The sequence below is a fragment of the Oncorhynchus mykiss genome, chromosome 11 (assembly GCF_057628025.1).
Source record: "Oncorhynchus mykiss isolate SJ-2025 chromosome 11, ASM5762802v1, whole genome shotgun sequence".
NCBI classification, from domain to species: Eukaryota; Metazoa; Chordata; class Actinopteri; order Salmoniformes; family Salmonidae; genus Oncorhynchus; species Oncorhynchus mykiss.
Genome location: NC_143032.1, coordinates 27080001 through 27102157, shown reverse-complemented (window position 1 = coordinate 27102157; position 22157 = coordinate 27080001). Strand labels below are relative to the sequence as shown.

At 42.3% G+C, this 22157-nt stretch overlaps 1 protein-coding gene and 1 non-coding gene across 3 annotated transcripts in view; one reads left to right on the top strand and one right to left on the bottom strand.

Moving 5' to 3' along the window:
- The window catches only part of mkxa (mohawk homeobox a), a 29712-nt gene extending 10458 nt beyond the window's left edge, over positions 1–19254 (top strand). For both annotated transcript variants that reach the window (XM_036935248.2, XM_036935249.2), the window contains 2 exons: positions 15236–15269; positions 16511–19254. In XM_036935248.2, coding sequence (XP_036791143.1) covers positions 15236–15269; positions 16511–16706 — 230 coding nt within the window. In that variant the 3' untranslated portion in view covers positions 16707–19254. The remainder of the gene's footprint in view (positions 1–15235; positions 15270–16510) is intronic.
- LOC149979535 (U7 small nuclear RNA) lies at positions 13161–13214 on the bottom strand. The gene has a single exon (XR_016484752.1). It is a non-coding gene; the product is annotated as a U7 small nuclear RNA (small nuclear RNA).
- Positions 19255–22157: the final 2903 nt, after the last annotated feature.

The following is a 22157-nucleotide window of genomic DNA, read 5'->3' as shown; positions in this document are numbered from 1 at the left end:
CAGATGTCCCCAGAACATCACACAGTCAGTGTTTTTAACATACAGATGTCCCCGGAACATCACACAAACAGTGCTTTTAACATACAGATGTCCCCGGAACATCACACAGTCAGTGTTTTTAACATACAGATGTCCCCGGAACATCACACAAACAGTGCTTTTAACATACAGATGTCCCCGGAACATCACACAGTCAGTGTTTTTAACATACACATTTGACATACATGATTACATTGTGAATGTTTATTTATAGAGTAAGTATTATTCAACATGTCCTCACCTGGGTTTTGAACTCACAACCTTTCGGTTCACACCACTCTGATCTTCCTGCTACGCCACCATGACTGATTTCACCTGTATTCCAATACTTTAGACTTAAGTAAAGTAAATCTCAACTTTGTTAAAAAAATACACTCAAGGAAAAGGATTATATTTATCCGTACTATTTTGCTAAGTGCAGAGACGTATTATAGGTAATGAATGTGTAGAGGAACTCTACAGACTTTGCGATGCAGCAGAAAGATCAGTGTTCCCCAAATCCAGAGGGTGTGAGTTCAAATCCCAGGTGGGGTCATATTGAATAGCTAATACTAAGTGATAATGTCATATGCAATCATGTTGTCATTGATTAAGAAAACCCATAAACTATTTGTGATATTTTTTACCTGTGAAATAGCTGTTTTCACATGTTGTGCTAAAACGTTCACATGTGGAAATCGAACTCTCCCATGTGGAATTGTATCTTCACAAGTGAACAGCGTTTGCATCCCCGTGTTGTCACATTTACTTCACATGAGCTGATGTTTTCACACGTGCCCAAATGTGTAGTTTCACGGTATCACATGTTGACATGTTGCATCCCCACGTCACATGTGTTTTTTCATGTGTAGTTTCATGGTATCACATGTGTTTTTTCATGTGTAGTTTCATGGTATCACGTTGCGCTCACATTTTGTCACAACTTCACATATGATCCCATGCAATCACAAGTGATCACATGCACTCCCTTGTTCTCACACTCTTCTTTCATTTCAGACGTGTGAAAGTTAATAAGGTGGCTCCTGAAATGCACCTCCTAGGTAGCTATGGGATATGATTTCCCTCTCTGTTCACCATGCACCTGCAAAAAGATAGCTCTGATGTGGGAGTGCCTTTTAGTATGTTGGGTATGAGGTAACAGAATATTCACTTTTAAAAGTGAGATTTTCACAGGACGGTAACTTTAAGTCCATGTTGCAAATTGCTCCCTTTTCCCTACTTAGTTTGGGACCTTACCTAAGTCTAATATACCGCTCTCTATGTGTTCCGTTCACACCAACAGAGATAGCCTGGCCTCGCCCTCTCTTAGGTTTGCCTCCTAATGTCAAGTACACTGTGGAATTCCCCCTAACTCCCCTTCTCCTCTAACTGGGTTTTAGGGTTTAACACTAGAGACACAACAAGACCATGTGTAACATGCTCACACTGACTACTGTTTGGCATGAGTGAGAGAGAACTGGGCAGACGTGTGTGTGTGTGTGTGTGTGTGTGTGTGTGTGTGTGTGTGTGTGTGTGTGCGTGCGTGCGCATGTGTGTGCCAGCGTGTGTGTGTGTGCCAGCGCGCGTGTGTGTGCCAGCGTGTGTGATCGTGAGCAGGAGCTCAGTGCAAATAAAACAACAACCCAAGCTAAAGTAATACAATCCAATGGCGAGGTAGATAAACGAACAAGTGTGCGTGGGAGTTTTCTTCTTGGCATATGCATTTTTCACAGGGCAGTCCCTTAACCCCTGGTTTTGGTGCCTGTGGGTTGGCCTTGGATATCAGAACGGCTGTTTGTGCTGCATGTTATGAAGGGTTCATGGTGTCATGGCGTTTCAGCCACAGCTTGCAGGTGCTGTTACCAATCAGACCTAATCTCACTGCATGGAGTTCTGACAGTTCTTCTTCAGTTCTAGAACAACTGGGCCTTTGTTCCAAAGAAGACTTCATAACTGATAATAATGTTTTCACTATTCTGTGTATACAGTTCAGTATTAAAAAGTGCCTGTAGGGAATTCGGATAAACGTGTTTTGCATTATCTCTGTGCGAAGGAACGGAGAGGAATTTGAAGTGATGTATAAGCCGGATAGGGGAGGCTGTCCAATGAAACAGTCCACCGATCGCGACTGTTACAATCTTCTGTCCCGATCAGATCCTTACAACTCCCTGACCCGAAACATCTCTGTCTTTCACTAAGTCACCTGCTGAGCACGTCAGTCACCAGCCAGACCGAGATAGGCCGAGAGAGAGATAGGGACAGACAGACAGACCGACAGACAGAGTGGCTTAGCTTAGGCTTCATCACAGACACCCCAACCCACCCCTCCCTCCCACCCAACGATTTAATAAGAAATAGTAAGAAGGAATCATTTACCTGGCCCGCATAATGTTTTAATAGAAAGTAACTATTTTATCTCCATGGTAAATATAATGTCTTGGCTCTGACGTCTTCCTCTTGGGTTTCTGGGCTGGCCAGCCAGGCATTATTGTGAACGGTTTCTCTTCTGTTACATGCGAGAAGAGTAGGGAACTTGAATCCTAACACATGGAAAGTTCCCGGAGGCGTGGTCTCAGGGGAATTTTCACGCGAACACCTGCTAGCCCCTCTTCATTAGTGAGTGAGAGAGAGAGTGAAATCGAAATAGCTGTTATTGTTTGGATTCAAAACAACTCCACAAGTTAAGCTCCAGTTTGCATCATTTCCTCTGGAGATTTTCTCCCCTGTCTGAATATTCCAGATTTTTTTTTGTAGTGAAAAAATCCCTCAGCTTTTTGACAATTACAGAGTGTCTGAAATTTCAGGCCTGAGCTGAGCTTCCCGGGCCGTAGGTGTGTTTGTGCGTCAAACCTAGGCTGTAGGAGAAGGAGAGAATGAACTCTCTTGAGTTCTTGGCACTGGCACATTCCTTATAAGCCCCTACCTCAGCCTCACTTCTGATTCGCATAAGCCAAAGTGCCGTGCCCACCGATTGGGATCCCGTTGGATAAATGTCCATTAATGGGACAATTGGTTGATGTCTGGCATCAGCCCTGGGATTTATCTATGACTTCAGAGAGCAGTTGAACGTGGCAGGAGATGCTGAGTGTAGATTTACTCTGACTGCATTCCAAATGACACCCTATTCCCTACACCCTGGCCTATTCCCTATGGGCTCTGTTCAAAAGTAGTGCACTCCATAGATAATAGGGTGCCATTTGGGACGCACATTGACTTTGTCCCGTACTTAGTGGAAAAACCAAGCCTTTTTTTTTTTTTGCTTGATGATAAAAAATAAAAGATCTCTGTAAAACCCTGTTGGTAATATTATTGAAAACAAGGAGCAGTAGAATTCCAATGCACATGCCAAGGGTTTCATGCCAAATTACCCTTTAATGGCATATTAAATGGCATGAATCTAGCTGAATGTTTTTCTTATTGCTCACTACCAGATTTTGCCCTGTCCGATATGATATAGATCATTATACGGCAACTCATTCTCAACGTTTCTGTGAAAGGGGAGAGAGAGGTCTGGGGTAGAGCTTTTTCAGAGGTTTGACAGTGGTACATTTTCTCAGGTTCTGTTCTGCTTCGGTCTAATGTACTGTACAACTAAGCACATATGATATATCACCAACATTTTACTTAATTTGTGCTTACTTACTTTTACTAGTTGGTCTCATTAAGATAATGAAGGTCTTTTTTTGTGTTATTTACTAAACACTTGGTTTGTTCAGCCAAGTTTCCTAAAAATGAGCTTTTATAGGTTCTGTTTTAGATTAGATAAGTGGATCGATCAAGAAGAATAAAATGATAAATTATTGTCTAATTGTGTCATTTCAATTTCAAACTCTCTGTGTTTGGATTTTAATACCATGACAGCATTTCACTATTAAATAGAGATAAATATGTTTTATGTGTTTGCGATATTTCAGAGGGCCAAAACGTCTCAGTAATTTCGAGAGGAACACACTTTTTCCATTCGCCCCATTTTCTCAGACAGATAGGTTGCTCAAGACGTTTCCAGGACACACAACGCGTTAAGATTGAAGCTCACCTGTATTTTATAGCATTAAAGTGACTTGTTACATTTAACGATGACGAAATATGTTAAATGAAAACAGTAGTGTTTGACAGGACCCCGGGTTTGTTGAATTAGGTCACAGCAATGCAAGACAGTTATTCAATCCAGGATAATTGTACTGTAGTCTATGTGTGTACGCTGTTTAAAAATCTGTTAAAAACGCACTTAGAAATCCCATCTCCCTAAATGGAAAGGGTTAGTAGTTTAGTAGCTTTAGCTACCAGCCCGACTCGGGAGGTGCTTTAGAATGATGACAGAGAGCGAGTCCACCATCTGTAATGTTTACTGTTTCACACCGTTTGGGTTATATCAGGGAAGAAAAAGAAAAGGTCATCATTATCAGTGGAGCCGGTCAGCTTTTCATCTAGTCTATTGAGCTATAGTGCTGTATATGCAGTTTGAATCCTCCATTCCTCTCAGCGCGTTTATAAAATAAGCAAAGTACTGTAATGCTTTATACAACAGCAGTACAATTCCGTTGAACGGGTGGAAAGTCAGAAACATTTGATTTTTAGAAAAGAGAAACGCCACGGAGCGTTGCATTCCTGGAGTGATTGGACAATATGTCATTTAGATGAAGCTAGCGTTAGGCGGCCACAGCGAGCTGAGAATACAATACTTTACTGGGTCTGCCGGGTGACAATAAGCCTCTGTGTGACATTGATGGATGTGGATTCCACTTGCAGTAGATGAGACTCGTCTTAGGAATCCAGCTAGCGCAGGCAGGGACGGGAGGACTGGCCACGGATCCTTCTTTCCACCCTTTCGTAATAATAAAGGAGGGATGAGGAGGGAGGGGGGGAGGGAGGAGGACAGAGGCTGTTCCAAAAGAACATCCCAGCAGCCAAGACTCACTAAGGTCGTGTGTGTGTGTGTGTGTGTGTGTGTGTGTGTGTGTGTGTGTGTGTGTGTGTGTGTGTGTGTGTGTGTGTGTGTGTGTGTGTGTGTGTGTGTGTGTGTGTGGGCGGGCGGGCGGGCGAGCAAAATATCTTAACTTTTAGAATAAGTAGAAAAGGGGGGATCCCATCCCTCCATCCCTGGCACTGACCTTTCTCTTTTTATCTCTGTCCATCAGTCAGTGGTTTTCAGTTGAAAGGCTGGAATGAGTGAGTAAGTGCCGATGTGTCCGGTAGAATACAGCCTTTTCCACACAAAGACTAAACCATCTCTTCTAGAACATTCATAATGCGATGTTTAAGAAGTGAAGTAAATCAGGTCCTCTCCAAAAAGCAGGGTCTGCTGTAGTGTAGAGAAGAGAATCTACTGTAATGTAGGTGTTTGCATCATTGTATCTCTGTGGGCGTGGTTGGTAGTGCTGATGGTGACAGACAGAAGTGGAATCCTGGCTAGATGCTGATCTTTATCTTGGCTTGGTGTTGTGGGTGTAAGAAGGGGTGTGTGTGTGGATAAGTACATGGAAAGAAATGGAGGGCTGGGTTCGGTTGGGCTGGTTTTATATTTATGAGATAAATGTTAGCCGCCACCAACTAGACAGAAAGTGGATGTGATGCTAACAGAACAGACGAGAACAGAACGAGCCTGGTTCATTCAGACTGGAACAATCAGTTGCATCGAGAAGTAAAGTGTGAACGGACAACCATCACCCAGGCTCTGTTTATAGTGAAACTCATAACATAGACGTCAGGAGTGGAGATTCATGTGAGAGGCATTTCTCAACATGATCCTTTTTTAAGTCATCAGCGTCAAGGTTTGAGAAGCGCCCAAATACACGCAGGCAGCAGAACCCAACAATCAGCAGATCACAAAATACAGCTGGGTTAACTGACTCACTCACCCCGAGTCCACACAAAACACAAATTGGTTCTATTTAAAAAAAAATTTAAACAACCTCATGTCTAAAACAATTGTCCACAATAGTGTTCTCATGGGACGGCTGCGGAATCTTTTTAATGACAGAGTAGAAGGTGTGACCAGGAGTGGTCTGAACGGTCAAGGCTCTCTCATGGACATACCACACACACACACTCACACACACACAAACACTGTGTGTGAGGGCCTTGAGTTTCAACCCACTGTGAGGAAATTGCAACGTAATGATGCTGAGAGTGCACAGCAAACATATCATTTGTGTTCTAACTCCAGAATGGGCTATTTTAGTCCAAGAAAACACTTAAAAATCCCAAGCAAATTGTGTTTACACAAGAGTTTGGTGTACATTCTTTTTTTTTCTCCTGTGTTTTTTGTGTACTGCAAACAACTTCTATTTGTCTTAAAGGACCAGGATTATTGAGAAAGACTTGGAGCGGAAATAACTCCAGCTCTGTGGTTCAGAGCATCGTGTTGTTTTGCCTGTACCTGTTCAACCCAACACCAGATAATGATGATTTAATGATTTATTGACAAGGCATCTGTTGAATAGTTTAACCATGAGGCCCGTTCTGAGATTCACCTCAACCATTCATACGTCCCCAGCGACCCATACTCCTCTTGTGGTTGTTCGGTCAGTGTTTTGAAGTATGCACGTACTGATCCACAGATCTCAGACATGGCTCTGATAGAGCTCGTGTACAAATCTAACCTCAATCTCTAACAGCAGGAAGAGTGGAGCTCGCTGTCGTGATGACCGTTTCCGTGCCAACCATCTGCGGCAGGCAGACATGTATGAATCTCTGTCACGCTCATCCCTGCCCAGGTTCTGATCTTCCAAGGTTCTGATGATGATGGTTGACGTTTCTCTTTTAGTTCACATTGCCTGGCAGCACACACACACACACACCACACAAAAGGAGCACTTTAGTTAACAATGTATTTACTCTCTGATTGAAAGGCGCTTCTCTCTAACCCTCTCATTTGGCTGGCGATGTGACTCTGATTAGCTAGTGTTTAAGCCACTGGTAAACACTCAGACTCTCTGAGACACAGCCATGTTTAAACACACCAATCACTTAGTATTCATTCATCTCCAAAGACAAAGTGTGATTCCCATTTTGGGTATGTTTTTATCTCCCCCCCATCACTGAATGATGCATCGTGGTCTGAGAATGCCGCGGTCCATGTCATCTGCTTCGCAGACGTCGTGGAAAAAGGACAGGCCAGGCTATACGAAAAAGGACAGACCAAGCTATAGGAAAAAGGACAGACCAAGCTATAGGAAAAAGGACAGACCAAGCTATAGGAAAAAGGACAGACCAAGCTATAGGAAAAAGGACAGACCAAGCTATAGGAAAAAGGACAGACCAAGCTATAGGAAAAAGGACAGACCAAGCTATAGGAAAAAGGACAGACCAAGCTATAGGAAAAAGGACAGGCCAGGCTATACGAAAAAGGACAGACCAAGCTATAGGAAAAAGGACAGACCAAGCTATAGGAAAAAGGACAGACCAAGCTATAGGAAAAAGGACAGACCAAGCTATAGGAAAAAGGACAGACCAAGCTATACGAAAAAGGACAGACCAAGCTATAGGAAAAAGGACAGACCAAGCTATAGGAAAAAGGACAGACCAAGCTATAGGAAAAAGGACAGACCAAGCTATAGGAAAAAGGACAGACCAAGCTATAGGAAAAAGGACAGACCAAGCTATACGAAAAAGGACAGACCAAGCTATAGGAAAAAGGACAGACCAAGCTATACGAAAAAGGACAGACCAAGCTATAGGAAAAAGGACAGACCAAGCTATACGAAAAAGGACAGACCAAGCTATAGGAAAAAGGACAGACCAAGCTATAGGAAAAAGGACAGACCAAGATATAGGAAAAAGGACAGACCAAGCTATAGGAAAAAGGACAGACCAAGCTATAGGAAAAAGGACAGACCAAGCTATAGGAAAAAGGACAGACCAAGCTATAGGAAAAAGGACAGACCAAGCTATAGGAAAAAGGACAGACCAATCCGTTTTAAAAGAGTTCTACAGGGAGCATATTTCTGATATTATAGTCGATGTATCTAGCTGGATCTGGGATTGTTAATGTCTATTACATCTAAACTCAGATAGCCTGGATGTTATTACTACTACTAGGTTATTAATAGGTGCCTGTTATTGCATGCACCTACTTACAGCAAGATATGTGGTTCTTACCAGAAAGAGGACAATAATGTAACATTTACGAACTAGCAAGTATTGTTTACAGTGACTTCTGACCTGAATCCAGGCCTGTGCCCCAAATGGAACCATATTCCCTAGATAGTGCACTACTTTTGACCAAAGTCCTATGGGCTCTGGTCAAAAGTAGTTCATAACAGAGAAAATAGGGTGCCATTTGGGACATATACCATTCCTCCCAGTACAATGGCTCCTCTGTGGCCATAAAGTGACGACTTACCAGAGGATTATTCAACTCAGCGACATGCTGCAGCCGTGATAGATTTATGGGCTGAAAATGTGAAACCTAGAGTGCATCCCACGCAGCAGCTTATTCCCTATATAGTGCACTACACATTAAAAAACAAATGGTTCTCAATTGTGCCAAATAATGTTTATTTGGCTTGTAACCATAATGTAACCCTTTTTTTTGTGAAAAATTGAACCTTTTTTAGAAGGTTCTATAAAAAATCATCCTCATAAGGTTCTAAATGAACCTGTAAGCTATAAAGAACCATTAAAAAAGTATTTAGCACCAAACAATGGTTCCTCTATGTTTACCACCCTTTTTGGTGCTATATTGAACTGTTTTTTTATGGTTCTTTGTAGAACCAAACAGTTTTTGAAATTCTGATTTGAATAGCCATATTATATTGTAAAAATTCCATTGGTTTTATTATTGTGTTTATTAACAAGTTGAATCAGGTGTGCTAGCGCTGCAACAGCTATGGCTCCATGAGGCAAGAATTGAGAACTATTGACTTAGAGAAGTTTTTCACAAAACATCATCACTGGCAATAGTCCTATAATAGCAGATCCCAACAGATTAGATCGACTGCAATGACACACTCACTCACTGTTACACAAAAAGAGCTGTGAGAAAACCACGCCCCAAAATATTATAATCAGCCGCCGCCTCTACATTAGAACGATCACTACAAGAGGAAAGAACCCTTTTCTGAATTGCAAAGAGCCATTAAAGGGCTTCGGGTCAGTGTGGTTCCACATAGAACCATCACCCTTCCCAAAGAACCCTTGAGGAACCCTAGTGTGTACTTTACTGTGTACTTTTGATCAGGGCCCACGGGGCTCTGGTCAAAAGTAGTGCACTATGTAGGGAATAGGGTGCTATTTGGGATGGAGCCCTTGAAAGGTGAAACGGTCTGGTCTGGTTTGAATGCTAATACTCTGTAATATCGCCTGCTAGTGTGGATTAATGTACTGTACCTCACTGGAGTATAAAAGTTTATGCAAAATATAAAACAATAGGATGCCATATTTTTTGAATACCTCTTTTGACCTTACTCACTGGTTTTGTGAACTTCTTTAATCATTTACCATTTTTTAAAGATTTAATTGTATCTTTTATAAATACAACACAAAACATCCACATACATACAAAGGACAACATTGTAGAAACATCTACTACATCACACTTACCCAGACCCACAAGCAGTCACCCCCATCTCCAGCGCCTGCATGCCTTTCTGCCACATGGCCTGAAACGGCGCCATTTTCTTTCTCTCCGTAGCCCACGCACTTTCAATATTTTCCATTGTGTTAATGAAACTCGATTTCCACGTTTTTAGTGTACGATTTTTCAAGATGAGTGATAAGAGAATCGTCCAACCCATCGGGTATCCCATTACACCCCCATATGCCATATCTTGAAATATGCAGACAGACGGATTAAAAGTATGTTTACATTGTAATACTTCTGACTGCCAACTTTCTAGCTCCGCCCACAACTTCCGGACTTCATAGCATTCCCAGAAAGCATGGATTATTGAGTCATTGTTAGTTCTACACTTAAGACATGATTCTTCCGTTGAACTTCCTTTTTACGATGTTAAAGTTATGAACTTAAAGCCAAGGCGTTGTAAGCTAAGTAGGCAGTGACGGCTAATTTTCCATAATCTTTCTCTATGTCGGAGTGTAACTGTCTCAGTGTGCCCCTGGGCCTTGGCAGGCCAGCCCAGTGCCAGTAAGGGCCCATGGATCCCCAGCCTCGGAGTGGATCGTTGCCCCAGAGAGAGGTAGGGAGAGAAGGAAGGAAGGAAGGAAGGAGGGAGGGCCAGAGGAGTGCCAAGACATCCCTAACTTAATTCACAGACTCCCCTTGACATTATATAAAAAAGAAGAGACCATTTGAAACCACCAGGAAAAGACTAGGGAAAAGCCAAGCCCTCCACCGTGTCACTAGTGACAGTCTATACAGTATGTCTGTACAATTTGTCTGCGTGTTTGTCTGTCTTACTCCCTTTCCTCTCCGTGTTTGTTGTTTGAGAAGAAAGGTAGGGTTCATATAGTTTTTTAAAAATGTATGGGTAGAGGAAGATGTATTTTTCCAGCTCGGCTGCAACAATCATGACTGGACAAAGTATTTGGTAAATTGTTATCTGTGCAAGAACTCCTATTGTCTGCACATTCACCTTATTGTAAATGAACCATAATGTTTCCTATCCAGTAAGTTGTGCTGAAAGATTGGTTGTGGTCGGAACAGTTTCTTCTCTCTTCGAGATGGGAACAGTCAGAGTTACTCATCTCTATGCATGCTTCCCAAATAGCACCCTTTTCCATATGTAGTGCACTCCTTTTGCTTTGGTCGAAAGTAGTGCACTGTGTAGAGAATAGGGTGCCATTTGGGACAGAAGCTAATACTGTAACTCCTGAGTCATAGCTCACTGATTGGCCTTCTCCAGTCACCAGGGTCACATAATTGGGTGAGCATTGGGCTGTCCAGCTCTCTATTGGTCAGTTGACCTCTTGGCATCAGTGGGGTGTCTGTGATTGTGTCCGTCCCATCTGAGATGTGTTTCTCGCTTCTCTTTCGTCTGGCTGTTGGGAGCCGAAGGGGGAATAGGCTGAGCTCATTGACTGCGTGAGCGTGTTTTTTTTTTTTTTTCTCCTAATCTAGCGCAGCCTTTGGTTTGTGCACCAGGGGCCAGCGTGGTGTGTTTATTGTTGTGTGTTGCTAACAACAGCAGCAGCTGGTTGTGATAAAACATACCCATCCTCTCTAAGCAGGTGTACTCTATTCCCTCTCTCATTTGTCAGTTTGTTGTTGCTTGTTTTTGCTTGTTTTGTTTCACGTTTTCTCACTGTGTTCAACCTCCTCTATTGCCCACCATGATGTTAAGTAAGCAAGTGTTTTTGGACTTGAAACCATCACTTCAGTATAACAGAAAGGTAGCAGCAAAGTAGACTGCATGACTTTCGGTTCCTTAGCAAAGCAGGAGAAAAAAGCCCCAAAAGAAAATACAAAATAAATAAAGGTTCCACTATGATTTATTGACAATTTATAGTTTCTTTGGCACCGTTTTTGTTTTAAAAAATCAGAGTTTTAAATGTTTTAGGCAAAGGCGGTTGGAAGTGTGCCTGCTCTGGATGTACTCTACTCTATTGTACTCTGGCCGGGTCGGGGTCTCAGGGGGGATTCTGGGTAGACGACGCGTGCGACCACACCCTCCGCTCTGCTCCGAGGCTGCAGGAGGCCTCACACAAACATGTTTTTTTTATGGGACATTGGGGGGATTGAACAGCATCTGGACACTGGCTGCCCTGCTCTGAAACATACTGAACTGGAACCCACAGCCGCTTCACAGCCTTGCTGCTCAGAGAGAGCTCTGCAGACCAGACCCGGGTTCAAATACTACTTAAAATTATAAAGAACATGTACTGAATCTGCTTGATTTGAGTGTGCCTGTTGCAATGGAAACAACACATAAGACAGATTAAAGAAACTATAAGACAAAGATATCTTTTTATTTTATTTATCACTAGCAACCTATCAATAGGCCTTCCCTGACTGTCTGACACGATAGATAGACACAGACCACCATCCCTTATCTTACCGGAGGTAGCTGTTCTGTCTTGCCGATGCACGGAAAACCCAGCCATCTGTATATTATCCATGTCGTCATTTAGCCACGATTCGGTAAAACTTAAGTTATTACAGTTTTTAGTGTTCCATTGGTAGGATAGTTTCGAACGGAGATCATCCAGTTTTTTCTCCAGTGATTGCACGTTGGCGAATAGGACAGATGGTAGAGGCGGGTTACCCACTCGCCGAAGGCATTCTCACAAGGCACCCGGACCTGTGGATTTGGGCCTGGTCCGGTATCAGCAGTAAATCCTTTGCGTCCGACACGTTAATGAAAACATCTTCGTCCAGTACGAGGTGAGTAATCACTGTTCTGGTATCCAGAAGTTATTTTCGGTCATAAGAGACGGTGGCAGAAACATTGCATACAAAATAAGTTACAAACAACATCAAAAAACACACAAACTAGCAACAATTGGTTAGGAGCCATCCCCTCCGACGTCGTTCTCAGGTGTCCAGCCAAAACTGCAAAAAAATATATATATATACTGTATATAAAATTGACCCCCCCCCCCCAAAAAAAAAAACATTTATTAACATCGCTAGCAACAACATCATTTAAAAAAAAAATGAGATACCTTCAGTAGAAAAGAGGAGAATATCTTCTTTCTAATAATGTCAACTTTATTTCTCAACTCCTAACATGAGGAAATTACAGTCACTGGAGTCAATTACACTCACTGTAGTATCTGACAGGCTTTGAAAACCCGTGAATAGGCTACTCATGTGGCAAGTGCCGCTGGCTGCTGGTAGGTTTTATTGACTTGGACGTACATTTTTTGCCAACACATGGCTAACCTTTGTTTAACCTGCTAAACAGCTGCTCTTAGTGAAAATGTGTTTAGAGTTACCTTTCTAGCTAATAGGCTACGTTAGAGTTTACACTTCCATTTCCAACTCTAATGTGGGGAAGTCAAAATAATGAAAAACTATCTACCAAATCAATGCATTTAAAAAATATTGATTACTTCTCCTTGCCATTATCATTCACTTGATGGTAGAAAAATATGTGAAAATGTCACTTTGTATGATGGGTGGTATGTATGAGGAGGGGGTTCCTTCGGCAAGAAAACTGTAGCATTTACTGTAGTGGTTTTGTGAACATTATGGAAGTATTTACTGTAGTTTTTCTGTTTTATTATCTTTGACATGAAGTGGGGGCTTTCTCCTTGAGGAAACCTACCTGACAAATACCGAAAGAGCAACTGTCCCACAACTTATAGGAAGGTAGATAGGCCTGGGGTCTGAACTAGCACAATATAGTCTATACTTGGTATGTAGGTTTCTCACTTATGGGTGGCACAAATTGAACATGCGGGAGGGGAATGGGCAGGGTATATGAAAATTAAATTCTGTAGTATTACTACAGTTAAAGAATGTTGTTTTGTGGACTGTAGTGTTTTTGTGGACATTACTGTAGTATTTACTACAGTTTCTTTTTAATGTGTGTGTGGGGGGATACTGTGGTCCTGCAGGATTCTGTATTCCTTGTCTAGACTCCAGATTAAGGTTTTTGGAAAACGGCTGCGGTGCGCACCGCGTGTCCTTTCTCCGGTTTCGGCCAATGAGGTTCTGAGCCCCTTGCAGGAAGAAGCAAGGACATGGTTTTCCAGCTCTACAGCTGTGTAGGAGAATTGACTTTCTCTAAGTAACCTAATAACTCTGTCCCCACCCGACCCTCCTTCCCTCGCCACCTATAAGAAGCGTGGGTACAAATTCCAGCCCCAAATGTGTGGCTGAATTTTCATTTGCGTAAAAAAAAATGGTCAAAACACCCAGTCGGCGATGATTTGCAGTGGTGGCGGTACAAGTGGCTGCTCGTTAAAGGGACTCGTACATGTTACGAACATTTTCTTTACGGGAAATGTGGTGCGAGGCAAGCGTCTGTCTCTCCTCCCTGCCTCTGTGTCTATAGGGCAATCATCCTGAATGAAAGCAGCTGGCGTCAGAGAGAGACACAGAGATAGAGAGAGAGAATATTACATTTTAAATGTCTGTAATCTTTTGGACCTTTTGTGAGTGTAATATTTACTGCACATTTTTTTATTGTTTATTTCACTTTTGTTTATTATCTATTTCACTTGCTTTGGCAATGTAAACATTTGTTTCCCATGCCAATAAATCCCTTAAATTGAAAATGAGAGAAAGAGAGCCTTACCTCACCTCCAATCAGTCGCCTGGTTTTGTCTAATGCTCAGCTCAATTATTATTATTTTTTACCTTTAATTAACTAGGCAAGTCAGTTAAGAACAAATTCTTATTTTACAATGACAGACAGACACTCACAGGTTGCCTCTTAGTTTTGTCTCCTTGCACGCTCCCTCCTTAAAGCAGCTCATTGGCCCTGGCTGTATGTTTTTCGAAGGGTGTGCCTGGAGGCTTTATGAGCAGGAAATCCAGATCTCTTTTAATGGAGGGTGCCAAGCCAGTCATCATCATCACTGGGTAGAGTTCACCGCTAGGCAGAGGCTGCTGTAGCCCTGAGCCCAAACCTGCCCCCCTCACATCACCACTCTACCCACTACCCCCTCTCGAAGCTCTCTGCAGCTTGGCAGGTGGTAAGAGTATAAGAGGCCTTCTGCGGCTGTGCCACCATTACCTCAACACACACACACACACACCACCATAACTGCCCTTCTACCTAAGGGTCTGGCTGGTGAGAACACAGAACATTAGATGGACCTGGTTTTAAACAGACTGGTTGAACTGATAGCTTTCATTGTTTGCTGACTTCGCTGTTTTATTCCTGACCAATGCTTTTTCTATGAGATATAAACAGCTCCTGTGTCTGAATGTGGGAAGTTAAGTCTCTTTCTTAATTACTTAGCTTTTTCTCTATTCCCCCTTTCTCCCTGTCTCGTTTTTATTCCTATTTTCTCATTTCTATCACATTTTCTCAGTCCAGTTTGTTTCCAAATGAAAATACCAAGTATATGCAGTTTGATATAAAACAAATATTGAAGAAAGTGCAGTTGTGTTATTCATGTCAAAATGTGAGTGTTAACGGTGCCTTTTTAGTTAAGATTGGTCCATTATTACATGGCTACTATTTGTTTAGCATCTGAATCAGAAGTGGAAACAGAGAAACACATGTTACTGCAGCACAGATTTGACCCCACACACACACCCCCATGCACTCCTCACCAGCCCTCAAACTAGGTCCTTAATTAATCCTCATTGACCCCAAGGTGTACCTCGTTAAATGAACCTCTTTTTCTGTTGTGCTTTCAGAAACCATGGACCATGGATCAAGTAAATGTGACAAGTGAGTGTATTTTACAGATTCCTTCTGTATGCTTTCATGCTCTTTCGGACATCGATTTTTCTCTCTTTCTCTTTCTATGATTATTAACTACTTGTAGAGCTCCCTCTCCTCCTTCAACTCTGCGTTTGTTCTCTCTCTCTTCTCTCTGTTCGTTCATCTCTCTTCTCGGTGTTCGTTCATCTCTCTCTCTCTCTCTCTCTCTGTTCATTCATCTCTCTCTTCTCTCTGTTCGTTCATCTCCCTCTGTTCGTTCATCTCTCTCTCTTCTCTTCTCTGTGTTCATTCATCTCTTCTCTCTCTCTCTCTCTCTTTTCTCTGTTTGTTCATCTCTCTCTTCTCTCTGTTCGTTCATCTCCCTCTCTTCTCTCTTCCCTCTGTTCGTTCATCTCTCTCTTCTCTCTGTTCGTTCATCTCTCTCTCTTCTCTGTGTTCATTCATCTCTTCTCTCTCTCTCTCTCTTTTCTCTGTGTTCGTTCATCTCTCTCTTCTCTCTGTTCGTTCATCTCTCTCTCTCTTCTCTCTTCTCTGTGTTCGTTCATCTCTCTCTTCTCTCTGTTCGTTCATCTCTCTCTCTTCTCTGTGTTCGTTCATCTCTCTTTCTCGCTCTATTTTCTCTGTGTTCGTTCATCTCTCTCTTCTCTCTGTTCGTTCATCTCTCTCTCTCTTCTCTCTTCTCTGTGTTCGTTCATCTCTTCTCTCTCTCCTTTCTCTGTGTTCGTTCATCTCTCTCTTCTCTCTGTTCGTTCATCTCTCTCTCTTCTCGCTTCTCTGTGTTCGTTCATCTCTTCTCTCTCTCATCTGTTTGTTCATCTCTCTCGCTCTTCTCTGTGTTCGTTCATCTCTCTCTTCTCTGTGTTCATTCATCTCTCTCTCTCTCTTCTCTTCTCTGTGTTCATTCATCTCTCTTCTCTCTTTTCTGTGTTCGTTCATCTCTCTCTCTCTCTCTTCTGTGTTCGTTCATCTCTCTCTTCTCTCTCTCTCTTCTGTGTTCATTCATCTCTCCTCTCTCTTCTCTCTTCTCTGTGTTCGTTAATCTCTTCTCTCTCTCTCTCTCCTGTGTTCGTTCATCTCTTCTCTCTCTCTTCTCTCTGTTTGTTCATTCATCTCTTTCTCTCCTCTCTTCTGTGTTCGTTCGTCTCTCTTCTCTCTCTGTTTTCTGTGTTCATTCATCTCTCTCTTCTCTGTGTTCGTTCATCTCTCTCTAACTCTGCGTTCGTTGTCTCTCTGTGTGTTATGTTCAGTGGGGGTGTTCAGAAGGAGAAGGTGCGGGGCAAAGACGAGACGTACTGGAAGGAGATCAACGCAGCCATGGCCTTGACTAACCTGGCGCAGGGAAAGGACAGCGGTGGATCAGGGACGACCAGCTGCATCATCCAGAAGTCCTCTCATATATCAGAAGTAAAGACTGTCAAAGTGCCTCTGGTGCAGAAGTACTAGCGCCTATCACGGAGTCGTGTGTCTCCAACTCATCTTCCCTTCTGCTCTCTATGCAACACCAACCTTCCCTCTGAAAATTCACTCGGAAGAGACAGTCAAAAACAAGAAACAAGTACTCTCTTTTTTCTGTCTGTAAAAATGCAGCAGAACTGAAGACATCCTATTTCGTGTGTGGGTTGTGTTTTGACCTGCATCACATGCATTAGACAGGTGTTGACATGATCATCGTTAGCTGCATTGTTCAGTTCTGAACGAGACACTTTTGTTATGTTAACTTATTTGATGTATCTGAATTTATTTTCTTTTTTTTTATACTCCGAAATTTGTATTGTACTTTTGCCAAAGTGCCTTTTTAGAAGCAAAGCATCACACCCGTTGTGGTTAATAATGTACAGAGTGCCTCTGGGAACATAAAGGACTATCTGAAGAGGAAAAATAATATGGTCTTATAAGCTTCTTCTGAAGGACTCCCTCCCTCCATGATATGTGCCTTACAACGTGAATGAATTTATCTGACCTTAAATAATATCTGTACTGTTCTAATTTATCAAGACACACACAAACACACACACACACACAAAGCAGTGGGTGACTAAATTAAATGAAACTAAACAGACAATAACTGTGAATATATAGATAAAGTTCACTCCAGCCAAACACACTAACACCTAGCACTTGAGGGTTAGAATGGATAGGATACCAGCAGATCTATTGTGCTGTCGTTAGTCACAAGCACCATCATGTTTTCCACAGCTCGGCCTTGGGAGTTTTATTTCTGAGAGGGGATGGATCCTTATCAAGGTTTTTAAACTGGAAAGCGCAAGCAAATGTTGACCTAGCACCAGCATACAGGCATGCTCACGTGCACACACACGCAGGCTGACACACACACACACACACACACACACACACACACACACACACACACACACACACACACACACACACACACACACACACACACACACACACACACACACACACACACACACACACACACACACACACACACACACACACACACACACACACACACACACACACACACACACACACACACACACACACACACGGTCGGGAGGTTTAGTCGGCACAGTGCTATATCTGTTTAATCAAAGAGGGCTGTGAACTAAAGGGATGTTTTTCTGTCTGTTATCAGTGTAGTATTATATGAAGTACCGTGTTGCTCCCTTACATGTTTTCGTTTAGAACAAGGTACGTCAACAGTGTAAAAAAAAGACTAGGAGGTCAATTTAATCCAACCCAGATTGCAGTATTTATGCAGTGGTTATTTTTCCAATGGTCAAATGAATTCACAGACTGGTCTTGGGTTATGTTTAAAAACCTACAACTACGACCAGGGCGACCCCCCCTCCCCGGGACGGATATTGTACATAAAGACACTGAGTAAACATTGCTAAGGTGGGTTTGATTGAATCCCGACCTAGCTCACCATGCCGTTTAATCCTACACTCACTCCTGCTTAGCTGTTCTAAATCACACTCAATGTGCTGTTTACAAGAAGCCAGAGAGAGAGAGACTTGCTCAAAAAAATGACAAATAAATAGCCTTTTCAGTATTATCTCTTTGTCAGCCAGCAAAGCAATTGTTCAAGTATTTGTTATTGTGCGTTTGTTTATCGCAGTGGTTGTTCTGCTGTATCAAAGTTTTACTTCACCATAACGCGTTGTGTTCCTCTTTGTGACCGAATGGAAAGAATCCTCCTTAAATACTTCTAAAGTATGTTATTTACATTGTAGCAACCCAATGCCAAGTACACAACTGAGAGGAATCAAGTTGGACTGTTATAGTAACTAGTCAGCCATTTTCTGCCGACTCACTAATTGTTTGTATATCTTCAAGGTACTGTTTATGTGTCAAAATCTACACTTTAAAAAAACAAAAAATAATCTCTGTGCTGTTTGGGCCGATTGTTTGACAACCTAGACTGTGCTTGTGGTCAAGGGGTGATTGAGAAGAGCTGAACAAAGCTACTTGTAGCCATGACTCTTATTCTTGAATGTGCAAACCGTTAAAAGCTGCACTTTAAACTCTCTGTTCTCCAGTAGGAAGAAAGAGAAGAAAAGTCGTCATTGAGAAGTTATGGGATTGATTTGAAGGGGGTAACAATGTGTTGAGGCTTCAGAGGCACAGAACAGCCATTGTTTTACCTGTACACCCTGTAGGGACACAGAATCCGTCGGCAAACTAAATGTACCCCGAGGCTTCGGTCCAGTACTGTACATTTGTTTCTGTGCAGAAACTCATGCTTTCAAACAGATGCTGACAAACGGAAAGCAATTCACTTTTGTCATATTTTAGAAAAATCTATAAATTATTAAGGATTGTAAAAAAATAAGTTGGTGAGAATAGTCTGTTTTTTTTTATTGTTAAGTTATGAGTTAAAACATTTTGATAGAGACTGGATTGTTATCCAATGACCAAATGCATAATATCTCATTGTATTGTCTGATTTTGCTTTTATGTAAACATGTATTTTGTTAATCTATGGTTACTTCCACAAAACAATGAATAAACCTTTGAAGAAATTGTATGATATTGATATTTTGCTCAATTTGGGACTCTATAAAAATATACAGTATATATTCATGGGAATTATATAAACTTGTATGAATAATTTTTGAACCATTGAGTTATTTTTCTATCAACTTTAACACATGAGAAAAAAACTCATTTCGCTTTTACTCTGATCAAAAATATGAAACTCTTGCCTCACTATACCAAAACGTTACATTAAAATGTATATTTTTTTAAACAGCACTTGAAAATAAATCTGAATTCACCACAGTTTGGTTTTGCAACATTAACTCCTCACTGTTATCTGCTAAAAACACATTTAAACCTGCACTTTTGGCATTCTGGGTTAAAGAGGTCCTTCCCAGCCATGTGTTTGTTTGACTGGATAATTCCCGCAACACAAAGCCTCGCAAAAATATAATGTAGCAATTCATCTCTGATTGGGCCTCTGTTAAAACAGAGTGTTGACGTCTTTCGCTTTCTTCTCAGAATTATTCTGAATAGGCCACCCCATTAATTATGCTAAATGCAATTGTCTTTGGTTTCTGTTTAGTACATACTGAAACCCAAAAGACATACAAGCCCCGAAATAGAAATAGATTTAAGGGACTAGAGTAGGAATAATGTAATGTAATTTCCTTAGTGAAAACACGCTGTTCTAAAGGTCTTAATTCCGATGATTAGGTCACAAATGGCATGCTTTTCCTTGTATAGTGCACTACTTTTGACCAGGGCCCCAGAAGTAGTGCAGTAGTGCAGAATAGAGTGCCATTTGGGATGCAAACCATGATTCAACAGCAGAAACACAAACAGCTCCCAATGTGAGACATGTTTATTTACAATACAGGAGGGGTGTGGCTTTCTAAAGAGCATTTTCAGAGCTAAACCAACAAATCAGACAACCCCTCTTTTACAGCTCACTGTATACATCAGTGGGATGTCTCTGTCGCCGCAGATTTGCAGTTGAACTGGGCCCCTGTGTTTGGTATCAGTGGTATTTTTTGACTTCATTGGGATTCTCAAACAGTGCCTTAAGACAGTTGTGTGTTCTTTGTGCATTCTGCAAATCGACTTATTACAATATGGACTAATGGAGATCTGGTTTCTCTATACAGATCACAGTGACTAACTGTGGCGTTGTAGTTGTACAATGCTTTTGATACAGTGTGCACAACCAAGCCTTTGTGCAGGGATCATGCAGTAAAGTTTGTCTCCCCTCCACAGTGAAGTTGGAGGAAGCGTGAATTCGTGGCAAGAGACGCTAGGTGTGTCCTTGTCCTCAGGATTTGGCGTTGGCGGCAGGGCCTACACCCTCTCCTCGCCTCTCCTCTTTAGCTTCTATTAATGCCTCTACCATGCCATCGCTCTGCTCGCCACCCTATCCTGAGCCCTGCCGCGGAGCCAAGGCCCTCTCACTCCAGGGACGGCGCGCGAGAGAGAGGGGAAGAGAGGGGAGGTAGGGACAGGGAGATGACATAAAGTAAGAGAGAGAGAGAGAGACAGAGAAACATACAGAGGCAGAGAGAGAGAGTATACAGAAACATAGAGTCCAACGGAGTCCTTCCCAAGCCAATGGCAGTGAACACAGCACCACAAACTGCATGATGCTGCCTGGCCCTGGAAAGCCCTTCGCCGCACGGTCCATCTATCAGTCAGGACCAATCAGGCCAGGGCTCTTTGAGGGGCCAGCGGCTCAGCAAGGGACCACTGGGGATGTACTGGATCCCTGAGCCAACTGGAGCACAGCGCTCTCTCTCTCCCCCTCCCTCCCTCCCTCCCTCCATCCATCCCCCCTCGCTCCATCCCCCCTTCCCTTTCTCTCTTGTCTCTCAGGCAGCTATCCCGGACACGTCCCAAAATAATTCTATCAGGTGTTTTGACCCGTCTCTCTGTTCTCATCTCTCATTAAGTGGCCTGGCAAACATCCACATCTGAGCAATAGTTTCCATCGAAAATATTAAGCGATATTCCATCATGTTTTCTTTTTTTCTTGTAAGTCCCAAACGGCACCCTATTCCCTATATAGTGCACTACTTTTGACCAGGACCCATAGGGCTCTGGTCAAAAGTAGTGCACTATGTGGGGAATAGGGTGCCATTTGGGACTCAGATTTGGTGTTTGTCTGGAGGATTTGAAGTTGAAGACTAGCATTTGCTGAAAGATTTGAAAAGCGTTGCGGAACTAAGAGCTGTTATCTCGGAGCGCACGATCGAGAGACGGACAAGTGAAGAGATGTTAGGCGCTTGGCAGACAACTTTACTTGACAGACTCCAGATCACCTTGTTTTTACCCAGCCAGAAAAGGAATGGAACTCAGAGGAAAACCACACGGGATGAAATCCAAGAACCAAAGACTTTATTCCTGAAAATCATTTAAAAACAAATTGTATAGTATTTCTTATTTGATGAGGGACTCTAACCTTCACCACACTGAAGTAATTAGTTACCTTGCAGAGGAGAGGAGAGGATGCTTCAACAGTACGTTCAGTAGAGTCAGTCCTTCTCTGCATTCCAAATGGCACTGTATTGCCTATATAGGGCTCTGGCTAAAATAAATTCACTATAAAGGAAATAGAGTGGCATTTGGGACGCAGCCCTTGTTGTGTTTCCACTCATACACATTATGCTTGGAGACAAATCTGAAGAAACAAGTATTCAGTTTGTTATTCAGAAATTCCTCAACGAATTGATTGATTAAAACTGTCCGGCTTTGCAACTTAGCAATGGGACCGGTACTGATCAACTGCAGGTGCATGTCACAGGAGGTTGGTGGCACCTTAATTGGGGAAGATGCGCTCATGATAATGGCTGGAGAGGAATCAGTGGAATGGTATCAAATACACCAAACACATGATTTCCATGTGTTTGATGCCGTTCTATTTACTCCGTTCCAGCCATTATTATGAGCCGTCCT